Here is a 14,539-nt window from a genome sequence, read left to right on the forward strand (position 1 = left end):
AACCAGAGTAATTTTACATCCATCAATATGGATATATCTAAAAGCAGAATGCTTAGGATAAGAAGCAAATCTCAAAACACAGTTTACGTCTAATAAGTAAAGTCTAAAACAGGGCAAAACTAAACAACCAATTGTTTAAAGATGTATGTAACAGATGGCAAATTTACTAATAAAAGTAATGGAATGACTCACAGAAATCAGGATAAAAGTTACGTTTTAGGGGTACAACTGAAAAGGGAACACGTGAGGATTTCTAAGGTGCTGACGTCATACTATTTAGGCTGGGTGGTGAACATACTGGTGTTAATTTTATTGTTATTTTTTAAACTATAATTTTCATAAATCTCATATATGTGTATTTCATAATAAGACCAATTTGGGGGGGAAGGCAAATGAGTTTCAGAGTGAAGTTAGGAGGCGAAGAATCTTAAATCAGGGAAGGCAAGAAGAAAAATAGGACAACAGCTAAAAGGAGTCCATGGGGCTGATTAGGCCTGAGCGTGTTTAAATACCAATGAAAAGGCACCAAGGAGACTGCAGAGATTACAAACATAAGAGAATGAGAAAATAATTTATAAAATGAATTTCTAAGAAGGTGGGGGGTAAGATTCAGAGCACATGTGAAAAAAAGATACTAAGTGGTGGTGGGAAGGCAGAGACAAATGTAGTTGAAAAAATAAATAAATTAAAGACAAAAAAAAAAGATACTTCTTTCACTTCAGTTTGAGGGAACAAAGAAAGAACCAAGGACTTGCATGACCATCTTGATAGCCAGGCAGGACTAGCATCTAGAACAGTGATTGGGGGTTAGGGAAGAGAAAAGAGGCAAGGACTGCTTTGGGTATTTTCAAAGTGTATAGAATGCATTCCCTGAGAAAGAGTACATTGTTAATACTTAACAAATATTCCAATCACCTATTAGCTAATCTCACAAATACTCAAATCACCTATGAAAAAAGTCTTCATTAAAGTTTCATTCTTTATCAGATAAATGCAAAACAATATCAAAAATCCAATTCATACTTTTTTGATACACAGTGAATATTTATATTAGTATCTTTTAAAAGCTAATTTCTTTAAAATAACTCTTACCTACTTATAAAAAATAAGGAAAAAAATCAACTTCTACTTACTTAATTGAGTTTCTAAAGTGATCTTCAGCCGGGTTTTTTACAGTACAACTGTTCAGGAGCCATAAATCTGCATCTGATGCATTTTCTATTTAAAAAAATAAATACAAGAAAGAAAAATATCACATTTGATCCGTTAGAAGTATCCAAGTGCTGTCTTAGAGGGCACTGGGGCCACTGAAGTCTCAAGAACAGGGAGAGGCAGAGAATAGCGTCAAGTAAACAGGCAATTACAATTTACCAGCTAACTGCTACAACATGGAAATATTGATGAGAAATAAATATTAAAATGGATAACCTGTGCTATTATCTTTTCATTTAAAATATAAAGAGGATCTTCATTTGCTTCCTGTATTTTCAATATTCGAGAGTCTTCAATAACTTCCAAAAACTGAAGTGTGACTCTCCTAATCTTATCTCTCGATATGAAATTGCCCCTTTTGGGCTGCATGTTAATATTTTTCAAGCACTTATATTATCATACACTGAATATTCTCCAGCTTGAGAGTTATTAAAAATGTAATTTACCTTCCTTGAAAAAAGTTAAGAGATTTACCTCAAACAGAGGCTTTATTCCTCCCAACAATTTGATTAGATATTGTTATATATTATAATAAATTCACTAGCAGTGCAACAAATCACCCAAATCCATTGTGTTTGGTGAAATGAATTTATAAATGCCCGATGCCATTTCAACTACCTTGCTGTCTAAAAGGACTTACACTTTAAAATAGGATTAGCACAATAAAAGGAAAGCCAAAATTGAAAACTGCAGCACTTCAATGGCATTTCAGTAAGAACAGAAGCTAAGGCCAAAAGAGGGGAAGAACGAAGAGGATGTACAGATGTCTGTGCGTACAACCTATGTGACAAGGGAGCTTCAAGTGAGAGCATTACGTGAGAGGGAGGGTGAGCACATCAAAGCTTCTAGTAACTTGGCAAAAATGTCCCCCCCTCAACGTTTTATAAAAATGGTAGAATATTTTGATAAAGAGGCAGGATCCCAAAAATTCTTGAAATGCTAAAAAGGCAAGGGAAGGCCTTTATTACTATATATCAGCTGAATACTGTGACCCCTCCTAACTCATCTCACTCCTCCCCTTCACAACCCCACACCACAGTGTATGTCCTACCCAACAGCCAGAGTGGCATTTTATAAAAAATAAATTTGATTATGTCACTTCCCTGCTCAAACACAGAAATGAATATTCACCAACCTCCTCTAGTTCCCTCCAAACTATTCCCCACAATGCCATCTGAAAGATGCTCCTCTAATTGCAATCTGATCTTAATATTCTTGCAATCTTCAAATGATTTCATGTTGATATTCAAGGCCTATCCAGATCTATCACCTCCCCAACTTCAATACTCACCTCTCCCTAAATTCATCTGTCCCTCCAGCCACACCAAACCACCTGGAATTCCTAATCCTTGTGCTATGCCATCTGCCTAGAATACCTTTATTTTCTTCAGAACGGCAACTCATGTAGCCCTTCACCTGCCTATCCACCTACCTAACTCCTACTCATCCTTCAGTTTCAGTTTGAGGTTTGTTAGATGCCTCTTCTCTGCACTCCCATAATAGATGGTGCATAGACTATTCTGGCACTTTATAATTTTGTATTAAAATGATTACTATTTAAAAAATACTGAAGACAACATTTTTACCTGGTGTCCTCTGAATGTCCAGGTCCTAATGAAGTAATGGGCACAAAATAAATATCCAAATAGCCATAGAACACTAATCAATACACATTTAGGTACAAGAAGAAAGACGATAGAAGGACAACATGTAAGACTACATACATATAGCACTTTTACCAACCTCTGAAAGCTCTAGAGGTCATAGCAATCTTCTGAAATAAGCTTCAAGAAAGTCATCAATTTATTTAACAAATATTTAGAACTGAGACTATCTATTCACAGCTTTATCCCCAGCATTTATTACAGTACTCATTAGCTATTTATTAAACAAATGTTGAATTTTTTAATTTAATGTTGAATTATTGATTTGAGAGAGAGAAGAAGGGAGCAAGGGAGAGAGAAGCATCAATTTCTTGTCCCACTTAGCTATGCATTCATTGGCTGATTCTTGTATGTGCCCTGACCAGGAGTCGAACCTGGATTCTCAGCATATTGGGCCAATGCTCTAATCAGTTGAGCTACCAAATGTTGAAATTTGAATGATTAAGCAAAAACTATGCACAATGTATTATATATATAACAAAAAGTCATGGATGTCTGTTATAATGATAAAAATATAGAGACTGTGAATTTTTTTTAAACTAACATAAATCTAAAGGCAGAGCTACCTGTACCCGATGTCAGGTTCATATCCTGGCATATTCTTCTATTCAGTCACGCTAAAGCCATCAGACAACTTTTACCATATTTCCACAACAGCCCTCTCAACAGAACTTCAGCAACCAACACAGCAAATCATTCTACTTTGTCTGGAATTCTGTCAAAATAAAGTGAACACTACACTGGTGACCCAGTAGTTGCAATCAACAGGAAACTGGTGAATATACCAAAATACTCACAAAATTAACTTTTTAGTAACCAACCACAAAAGTCTCTCCTCCAATGAACAGTTTCTTATCCAATTATTTCTGAACTTAGTTTTGTGTTACTGTATCTTTACTTGGTATTGTCAAAAGACTGTTCCACTTACAAGCATAAAACAGTCAGTCTACAACCAAAACACAATGACAACTTACTATGTACTGAGCTCTATTTTAGGTTATTGGGATGTGGCTGTCACAAGAGTTTCTATTCTAAAGGAGTTTACAGCCTTAAGGCAGAAGTGTGATTAAAAAAGCAAACAAAAAAACAGGGAAACAAGCTAAATAGTTTCAGGTACCAGTCAATGATATTAGCACAATAAAAGGGGATAATGGACAAAGAATAGTTGGGGGTTGCTGGTCAAAATAAGTCTCCCTCAGAAATTCAAATCTGAATTGAGACTTATATAATGGGAAAGAATCTTCGAAGATCAAAGATCGGAAGAGCTTTCTGAGAAGACACTGCAAAAGCAAAGGCTTTCAAGGAGATCAAGCTTGCCACGTTCTACTAACAGGGAGAGAACACCAGTGTGACTGGCCGTAGGAAGAGTGGGGAGAGTAAAGGCCAGAGAGGTAGGCAGCAACCAGATTACATGCTGGCAATTGAGTTTCAAACATGAATTAATTTCCACTTCAGAAAGCCCATTCTGGAAGCACTGTGAAGACATGACTGCAGATGGGGCAAATGTAAAGCAATGGAAAAAAAAGTAAAGGCAAGAAAACCAGGTGGCACCTGGACCAGGATTATAGCAATGGCAAGAGTGGGAAGTAAATGGAGGCATATTCTGAAGGTGAATCAAGAGAACTCACTGAAAGATTAGAGATGAACCATACCAGAAGTAATCAAGTGGGATTCCCAAGCACACGGAAAGGATTTTGGCCTACACATCAGTTGTGTATGGTGCAACTGACTCAGACGGGGAGTGCTTGGAAAGAAACAGATTTGGGGATGAGAAATCAAAAGGGGATTTTTTTTGGCCATGGTATATTTGAGGTCCCTATAAAATATCCAATTAGAAATACTGATCAGTCATTTGTAGATACAAAACCAAAGCTCAGAGGAGTCTTTCAGGCTAGAGACATACATGGGAGAATGAAAATTCTAGCAGGGATGTCCTACCCATGGCCGACAGGCTACATGCAACCCAGGATGGCTATTAATGCGGCCCAACACAAAACTGTAAATTTACTTAAAACCTTTCTTTGCTCATCAGTTTTCATTAGTGTTTGTGTATTTAACGCGTGGCCCGCGACAACTCTTCTTCCAGTGTGGCCCAGAGATGCCAAAAGGTTGGACACCTCTGCTAGAGGATATCTAAGTCAATAGGAATGAATGAGTTCACCTAAGAAGAGGTGGAAGGGAAGTGGAGAAAGGACAGGGAAAAAGTGCAAGACAAAACACTGGGTCATGGAGAGATCTGGTAGACAAGTTGAGATGAGAAAATGACATTGGAAAAAGAGAAGCCAATAAGAGAAGAGGATAAAAACTAGGACACGTAATGTCACTGAAATCCAGAGAAGAAAGTATTACTCTTTGAAATAGGAGTAATCAACTATGTTACATGCTTAGTTCAAGAAGGACAGATGTCTATATAAATATTCGTATTGTTAACAAAAGAATAAAATGATTGCCCAGACTTTTCCATTTTCCTTTCTGAATTGTACTTGCTTGCTCTGTGCCAACCCCATAATCACCTAGCAAAGGCCCTTTTTCACTAAGTAACTCAGAAAACAAACTCACTACAGAAGGGAAGTGAAGAGAAGTATCGTGTACGGCTATATGCCAATAAAGAATGCTGATTCTATATTTTTGGTCCCCTAGTGAACACATTTCCTGGGTTCTAAGATGCCATCAACTATAAAAAGGCACTATCAACTTTGGAACAGCTCTTCAAGAGGAGTGGAACATTATATTCATGTTCTTACTAATTTTAAGCTATGCCCCAACTTCAAACATGAGCACAAGAGCCAGGATGGGATAAAAATGCATCTGAAACAGAAGAAATAAGTGAGTTTAGCATGTCTATCTTGGAGCGGCACCATCTAGAACAAACAAAAAATACCAAAAAACCTGTCTTTCTAGAACTTCATCACCCAAAATAAAATAAATGTTCAAATATACTACCACTAGTAAATGAATAGGCTATTGAATTAATTATCTGGAAGAGAAGGTCTTGCCTTAATCAGAGCATTCATGCCCCGTCCTCCAGTGCCGAGGAGGAAGCAGCAGTTTTACAAAAGAGCCCTTAGGAAAAGGACTAGGTAGATGGGACCAAGGAAGGAAAAGACAGTAAGAAGGTACTACATTTAGAGACAGACTTGGAGAGGACCCCCAAAATTTTTTTACCCACTTCGAGATTTGGCCTACAGCACTACTGTTAACTTCCGATATGAAACTGACAATCACTTGCACATTAGCCAAATATTGCCAGTCCCTGAGCTGGGACATAAGGCCTTGTTTGGAAGGCTACAAACTTTAGCCTAGTCAGATGGAATCTGTACCTCAAGATCTGGTTATTTATCCTTTCATTATCACACCACAGTGCTGCAGTGAATAGCAGTGTGCATATATCATTCTGTATTCTACCCAGATTATCTTTGGAATCAAGTCCAAAAGGATTGCTGGGTCAAAGAGTAATGTTGTAAGTAACCGCTTTATATACTGCCAAATTCTCCTCCCTAAAGGGTGTCCCACTTTGCACCCCTATAAGCAATGCAAGACATTGCCTGTTTATCCAGGCATCACCCACAGAATGTGCTATCAAACCTGTGTGCTTTTGCCTATCGGGTGAGAAACAGAAATCCTGGTAAGGTTTTAACATGCATTTCTCTTACGATGATGAGTTGAGCATCTTCTCACATGTTTAAGGACCATTTGGAGGTGTGTATTTTTTTATTGTCAATTTTCAGTCTGTTCCTATCCTTTGCCCATTCTTCTATCAGGTCAGTCACTTTCATTTCAAGTTTTAGTTTAATAACACACATAAACAGTATATATACAGAGAGAATGTTATTTGTCCATAATATTTCTCCCAGTTTGTCATTTTACTTTTTATAGCTTCCTCATACTTTTTTATTTGTAGGATATCCACCTCTTCTCTTATTGCCTCTGGATTTTGAGTCTTAATTAGAAAGTCTCCTGTACTCCCAGGTACTAAGGAATTTACCCATGTCTCCTTCTAATACACGTACGGTTTAACATTTAGATCTTTGATCTATTAGGAATCTATCCTGATACACATTGATCTTACTGAATTTTTAAAACAAAAGATGAAATAGGATAGTATATTCTCATATCAAATTGGAAATGATAAAAAAGATATGATACTACCTAATGCTAGCAAAGGAATGAGGAAACTGACAACCTCTTCCTCTACTGATGGCAGTCGACACTGAGGAAACTCTTTGAACACAATGTAGGGATAGCTATCAAAAATTTAAATGCACACCAGAATCTCACCTATACATGCATATTTATATACATACATTCATACATATGCACACATATATATATATATACATATATATATATATATATATATACACACACACATATATTTTTAAATTCTCATTGAAGATTACTGACAAAGCAAAAGACCTAGAAAGACTACAAGTCCATTATAAGGAGACTGACTTAATAAATTATGTGACTGAAGCTAAAATACCATTTAGCTGTTTAAAAAAGGCAAGATAAACTGGTAAATACTAATTTATAATAATCTTTGTTATAGCATCAGGTGAAACAAAGCAAGGTGCAGAAGAGTAGGTCTTGTATGTCATTTGGGCTTTAAAAAGGAAGAGAGAAAAAGGGAAATTCTGTTGTAAACCAAGAAAATTTCTAGAAGCAAACATATCAAATTGTCTGAGGTGTTTGTCCTTGGAAGTACGATGACAGTTCAGCTGTCCTCCTATCTAGTGTTCATGTGCACCTTTTATGCCTTCTCTCCTCTTTTATTAAGTTGTACAGGCATTACTTTCATAATTTTATAAAATTTAATCCTAAGAAGGGACATAATATTTCATTCATATCCCTCTGTATTAATTATTAAAGGCATGTATTGCTTTTTTCACTTAAGAAAACTAATCAAGCTTTTTAAAATTTTTGTAAGGTTTCCTTTTCCATAGAGCTTAGAGTCAGTAGTGTTCTTTCATTTTAAGGTGAGAACATAAATTATTTTCCTGCTGTGATCCCTCATGAAACAGTGACCTGACATACATTTGCTAAGGGACTTCTCTCCCCACTGCTAAAAGCTTTTGTACTCACTGAACCAAGAAAATGATGGTCATTGACATACCGCCCACTCCGAGTGTGAGAACAGAAAAACAAACTATTATTTGTTTTAATCGAAAAACATTTATTTTCCAAACTTTTTCTTTACAGACACAAAATAAGTTACTTTTAAATGGTAAGTAATAAAAATCTGATTAGCAATAACAATAATAGCTAACATTACTGAGTATGCATTATGTGTCCAGCAATGCGTCAAGGAAGCATGCCATATCCTTTTTTTTTTTTTCCATTTCATTCTCCAAATTTGTGATGGGTTCATTTTTACTCAAATTTAAAGAGGGGGGGAAATCTATGGCTTAGAAAGGAAAAGTAACTTGCCTAAAATCACACAGTATGAAAGTGGGCGAGGATTAAAATCCAGACAAACTGACTCCAGAGACTGTCAATTTAAGGAAATTAGAATGCCTCATTAATGGCTCTTCACCTCTTGATCAAAAATAATAATGCAGACAATATCTAAAAACAAAACATAGAAGTGTTACATGGACTTGAGGCTGCTTCATGATATTTCTAAAAAGACTAATGATCAGGCTTGAAAAGAAGTTGTTGGGCTGGCTATTTCCAAACTTTCCAAGATCTTGAACATGTTAGCTGTTGGCCTTCTGTAATCAGTGAGAGACATGCAAGCAAAGGGAAAATTAACAATGAATGCAGGATCCTTACTCCAAAGCACAGGCTGACTCTCAAAACTACCAATCTTCCCTTCACCCTGCAGGCTTCTGCATAATCATGGCATGATAGAAGAGATGAGCAGGGTTTATAACAATGCTACTCAGAATAAAACATTCATCTTACACAACTGTTTCAGTTGAAAGTCAACTCAAGGAGCAGCATAAAACAGTAAGAGGAGTCTATCCATAAATTTAGGTAAGGCAATTAAGCATGTCAATATTAAAACAAAAAAAAACAAAAAAACATTTACTGAGAACACAACAAAGAGGAAAAAATGTTTGCTTATTTTGGACCCAACACCATTTGGTAGGAAAGGGAGGTCTTTACCACAGAACAAACGTCCATTACGCTAATTCATAACCAGGGTGTGTACTTATAGTAATACAAATCATTGAATGACTACTAAAAACTCAGGGAATAGAGTAAGCTTTACTAAAAGAACTTAAAAGCACCCCTTGAAAAATAATTTCTGAAAATCAATTAGAGGCAAAATTAAAATAAAAATTCTAGTCAATGAATTTTTTCTTCTATTTTTCACTTATTTTTCGTTATAAGAACTGTGCAAAGCACAGCACAGAGTAACCATGTTTTCAAAATCTTTTTACAAAAGTAATTAAAATGATCCACGAGAAGTTATTCTCCTTTTAGTCAGCTAGGGCTGGAAGACTGGGAGGATGAGGAGAGTAAGAAGGTGACAGAAACAAAGGCGTAGAAGAGGAGAGGAGAGAAAGGGAAAGAGGAAACAAGAGCCTGACAGACAAAGAGCATCCGCAGTTCCCAGTCTGAAATATTCAGAAAAAGAGCTGACCTCCACCGTTTGTGCTGGTGATTATTTGGTGTATTTCTGAATGATGCAGAACACAGAAGCTCCTAGGGGGAAGCATTTACTCTTGGAGATTACTCATGACTTTATTCTTTAAAAATACAGGTATGCCCCCTGCTCGTCAAAAGTTCTGATTACACCACTTCACTTTTGTGAAACATCCACATCAAAATCTGTTTTGCTAACCAAAAGAAATCCAAAGAGGATTTTCCCTTTTACCAAAAAGAAGCAAAAAGTGAAAACAGCACTCAGCATTTGAGATGCAGCAAGCCGCTGGAGAGGCAAAGCGCATCCTGCGCATCAAGAGAGGCACTGCTTTACTACATGTTGGTATTATTTTAGGTTTCATGTGTTTTTTGGTATGATTTTGGTAGGTTACTTTTTGGATCTTGGAAAACTAAAAAACTTTTCCGTATAAATCAATGGTAATTGCTTCTTAAATTTCTGCCATTTCACCTTAGGAAAGGTTTTATAGGAATGCTCTACTTTCAGACACCCGAGAAACCTCTAGTCCTGATGAGCGCTTCGCAAAAATAAAGTGAGGAAACCATGGGTCGGCTTGAGTTCTGTTCACTGTATAAGGGGAAAAAGAACTTTTTTTCCTTTTAAATGATAAATAAAAGCTGGGGAAACTTTACCTATAACTACTGAAAATTAATTACATAGCAAAGTGGGCCTGGCAACAACCAATATCAGTGCAAGACAGACTTTTTACTTACTATGTAGAATAGAACATTGCTAATATGCCCATTGTCTTTCCAAATTAAATTGCTCTATTGATCTTGACACATAATCAGTTCAGAAGTTACTGCATCTAAAGAATCCATAATAGAACATCTACTTCTACATTTTAAATAGATTTATAAGTAAGAGGCAATATACAAACCAAATGAACTTTATAGGGCACTTCATGATCTGGTCACCATGCCTCTACCCTAATCCACTGCTCACCAAGCCCATCTTGCACGTAATGTTCCTGCTAGACTGAGCTTTGAGAATCTCAGCATAAAACTCCAAAATTGAGAAGACAAAAATCTAACTCCCCCCCCAAAAAAAATGGGCAAAGAATATGAACTGAGGGTTCACCAAAAAAAAGAAATACATGACTCTTGAACATACAAAAAAAATACCTGACCCCATTTTTTAAAATTTTTGTAATCCTCATTCAAGAACATTTTTTTAATTGATTTCAGAGAGAGAAGACAGGATGAAGGGACAGAAAGAGAGAGAGAGAAAGAAGCATCGATCAGTTGCCTTATGTATGTGCCCCAACCAAAGGTCAAACTCACGACCTAGGTTTATGCACCGATCAGGACTCACACCGCCAACCTTTCGGTGTATGTGATGACCATCCAACCAACTGAACCACTCAGCCAGGGCTCAACCACATTCTTAATACAATAAAATTAAAGCTGCACTAAGAAGAAAAAAAAAAAAACTGTACCATTTTTTCACTTCCTTTATTGTCAAAAAACTGTTAGTTTGAAAACACATCATGCTGATGTAACTATGAGGAAACAGGCATTCCCCTGCATTGCTGGCGGGAATGTAAACTAGAAAACTACCTATTAAGGCAATCTGACAATACCTAACAAAAAAGGCAGGTGTATATCCTCTGGCCGAGAAGTCCTAAGAATGTAGCCTACAGTAAACATACTTGCATATGTACAAAGTCATTCATTGCAACATTATTTCTAAGAATAAAAGGTGACTGGTTAAAGACATTTTTGTTTATTCAGAATTGAGACTCCTATAAAGCTGCTAAAAAAATATAGGAACAAATAACCTCCAAGTCCTAAAACATAGGAAGATCTCCAGACACCTTTTCAGAGAAAAAAACATAAGACCCTAAAAAACATATATACTATGCTATCACTGAAACTCTAGAATCCATTTTCACATTTGCTTGTATTTTTATGAAAAATCTTGAAGAATCTTAAAAGCAGAAAAAGAAAAGCAGAAAGTGACCTACAAAGGAGTTCCCATAAGGCTGTTAGCTGATTTCTCAAAAAAAAAAAAAGAAAAAGAAAAAGAAAAAAACTTTTGCATACAAGAAGGGACTGGCAAGAAGTATTCAAGGTGATAAAAAGCAAGGACTTACAACCTACATTATTCTATCCAGCAAAGCCATTATTTAGAATGGAAGGGCTGATAAAATGCTTCCCAGACAATGTGAAGCTAAAGGAGTTCATCATCACAAAGCTATTATTACATGAAATGTTAAAGGGGCTTAACTAAAAAAAAAAGGAGATCAAAACTATGAATATTAAAAAGGCAACAAATTTACAGCTATCAACAACTGAATCTAAAAAATAAAAATTTGAAAAAATCTAAGCAAACAGCCAGAACAGGAAGAGAATCATAGGTATGGAGATCATTTGGAGGGTTATTGGCTGTGAGGAGGAAGGGGGAGGATGGGGGAGAAGATGCAGGGATTAAGAAGCATAACTGGTAGGTATTAAATAGACAGGGGAATGTTTAGAATAGTATAGGAAATGAAGAAGCCAAAGAACTTATATGCGCAACCCACGGACATGAACTAAGGGGGTGGACTGCTGAGGGGATGGAGGATACCTGGTGGAGGTGGCCAAAGGGGGAAAATTGGGACAACTCTAATAGCATAATCAATAAAATATATTTTTTTAAATGATACATGAAAAAGATTTCTATTTAGCCAAAGAGCAAATCATAACCACCAAGAGGAAGGACTCACTAGTAAATTTGCTAAACATCTCATATCTGTTCAGATTACATAAAACCCTCAACTGTTCAGCACAAATCAATAACTCAAGTCATCTTCTAGAAATGGTACATTTCCAGGAGCAATTCCAGAGTACAGAGGTAGCTCCTTGAAGGGAAGTTTAGAATATTGCTCAATGTTATCTCTAGTACAAGAGCTATCTCTGGATTTCACCCAACAAACTTACTGTCAAAACAATTACCAATTCGGTTACCAAAAGAAAAAGATCCACTCAACACTGCCAAGAAATGAGAGATCCAAATCGAAAATAAGGCTATAGACTAGGCATAGGTTTGGTGGACTTCAAAGTGCAAAGAAGAACTTCAAAGGTCTATAAATGAAACAATGAAACTGAACATGAGTGAGTACTTTAAGGCCAGTGTCCACTCTGATTTGTCAGCACCCATGCTATGTCAATGTTAGATATTTTGACAATGACTCCCGGAAAGAAACAAAATATACCAACTGTATACCCAGTACACATCCAATAATTGTTCAAATAATTGACAGATAGTCATAAACAATATCCCAAAAGACAGTACCACACTTTCTAAATTTTACAGATGTTTTACCAATTTGACACAAAGAATAAGTAGCTATAAAGAAAGGGAATAATATTGCCTTACAGGATTATTTGGGAAAGAAAAACTATTAGAAAATAGTATTAATTTGTCACAGTAGCTGGGGACTTTCTGAGGAAAGAATATTTAAGTATCTGACACCATTGCATATAGATAGAACAATTATCTTAATGAAACGAGTAAGTTCATTTAACTAGAATTTGAGTTGTATACTGTATTAATGCTACTACTACTTAATATTAATATGCCCTAACTCCAAATCTACTTTTCAGATTTAAATTTTATTTCTTTTAGGTGATTCCAATTTTATTTTGATTACTTAATTCATTTTCTAGTTACAAAGTCAAAAGTAGTATATTCTAGTCTTGATTTTGATTTTAAAAACTAGAGATAATATAAAGAACTATTATCATTTAATGATAAAAAGACAATAATCTAATTAAAATGGGTGAAAGAGATCTGAATAGACATTTCTCCAAAAATACATAAGTAACTCTTAACCACATGAAAAGATGCTCAACATCAACAGCCATCAGGAAGAGCAAATCAAAACTACAATGAGAGTTTTGGCTGGTGCTGCTCCATTGGTTGGAACATCATCCTGTAACCCAAAGGTTGCAGGTTCAATTCGCAGTCAGGGCACATACCTAGGTTGCAGGTGTGACCCCTGGTACTGGCGCAGGCACATATGACCCCACCCCCATTCCCTGTCAGGACACATACAATCCCCAGTCTGGGCATCGATCTCAGGTCAGGGTGCATCCCAGAGGCAACCAATTGATGCTTGTCTCTCACATCAACATTTCTCTCCTTCTCCCTTCCTTTCTTCTTTCTTGTCTAAAAAACAATGAAAAAAATTGTCCTTGGGTGAGGATTAAAAAAAGAAAGAGAAAAAAAAACTACTAAATTACTATGACATACTATGTCATACCTTCTAGGATGGCTATAATAAAAAAATAAAATGGAATAACAGTGTTGCTGAGGATGTAGAGAAACTGGGACCATCATACACTGCTGATAGGACTGTAAAATAGTATAGCTGATTTAGAAAAGAGTCTGGCAGTTCATCAAATTGGCAAGCAAAGAGTTAATATATGATCCAGCAATTCCTCTCCTGGGTATATATCCTAAAATAATGAAAATGTATGTTCACACAAAAAGTTCTACAACAATGTTCATAGCAGCATTATCCTAATAGCCAAAAACTGAGAAAAAAGTCTATCAGCTAATAATCATATAAAAAGTGGTATATCCATACATAGGAATAATTAGGTAATAAAAAAATGAAATATGTGGTGCACCTTTAAAAGGTGAAAGAGACCAGTCACAAAGTATCACGTGTTGTATGATTCCACTAATGAAAGGTCCAGAGACAGAAAGCAGACTGGTGATTGCCTAGGTCTGCAAAGTCTGGGAAAACTGAGGGGTAGCAGTTAAAGGACACAGAGATTCTACTTGGGCTCAGCTGGTTGGACATCATCCTGCAAACCAAAGGTCAAGGGTTCCATTCTTGTCAGGGCACATGCCTATGTTGCGGGTTTGGTCCCTGGTCTGGGCATGTGCAGGAGGCAACTGATCAATGTTTCTCTCTCACATCAATGTTTCTCTCCCTCTCTTTCTCCTTCCCTTCCCCTCTTCCCAAAAAACCAAAAACAAATTTAAAAAGTTTTAAATTGACTGTAGTGATGAATGCACAACTCTGTGACTATACTAAAAGCTACTAAACTGTACACTTTAA

At 36.3% G+C, this 14,539-nt stretch overlaps 1 protein-coding gene across 5 annotated transcripts in view; it reads right to left on the reverse strand.

The window, feature by feature from the left end:
* Positions 1-14,539, reverse strand: part of CDKAL1 (CDK5 regulatory subunit associated protein 1 like 1) — a 609,813-nt gene that overhangs the window by 502,221 nt on the left and 93,053 nt on the right. For all 5 annotated transcript variants that reach the window (XM_054592196.1, XM_054592193.1, XM_054592194.1 and 2 more), the window contains one exon: positions 1,134-1,218. In XM_054592196.1, the coding sequence (XP_054448171.1) occupies positions 1,134-1,218 (85 nt within the window). The remainder of the gene's footprint in view (positions 1-1,133; positions 1,219-14,539) is intronic.

The sequence above is a fragment of the Pteronotus mesoamericanus genome, unplaced genomic scaffold (assembly GCF_021234165.1).
Source record: "Pteronotus mesoamericanus isolate MK-2021 breed Mesoamerican mustached bat unplaced genomic scaffold, CSHL_Meso_final scaffold_31, whole genome shotgun sequence".
Classification (NCBI taxonomy): Eukaryota; Metazoa; Chordata; class Mammalia; order Chiroptera; family Mormoopidae; genus Pteronotus; species Pteronotus mesoamericanus.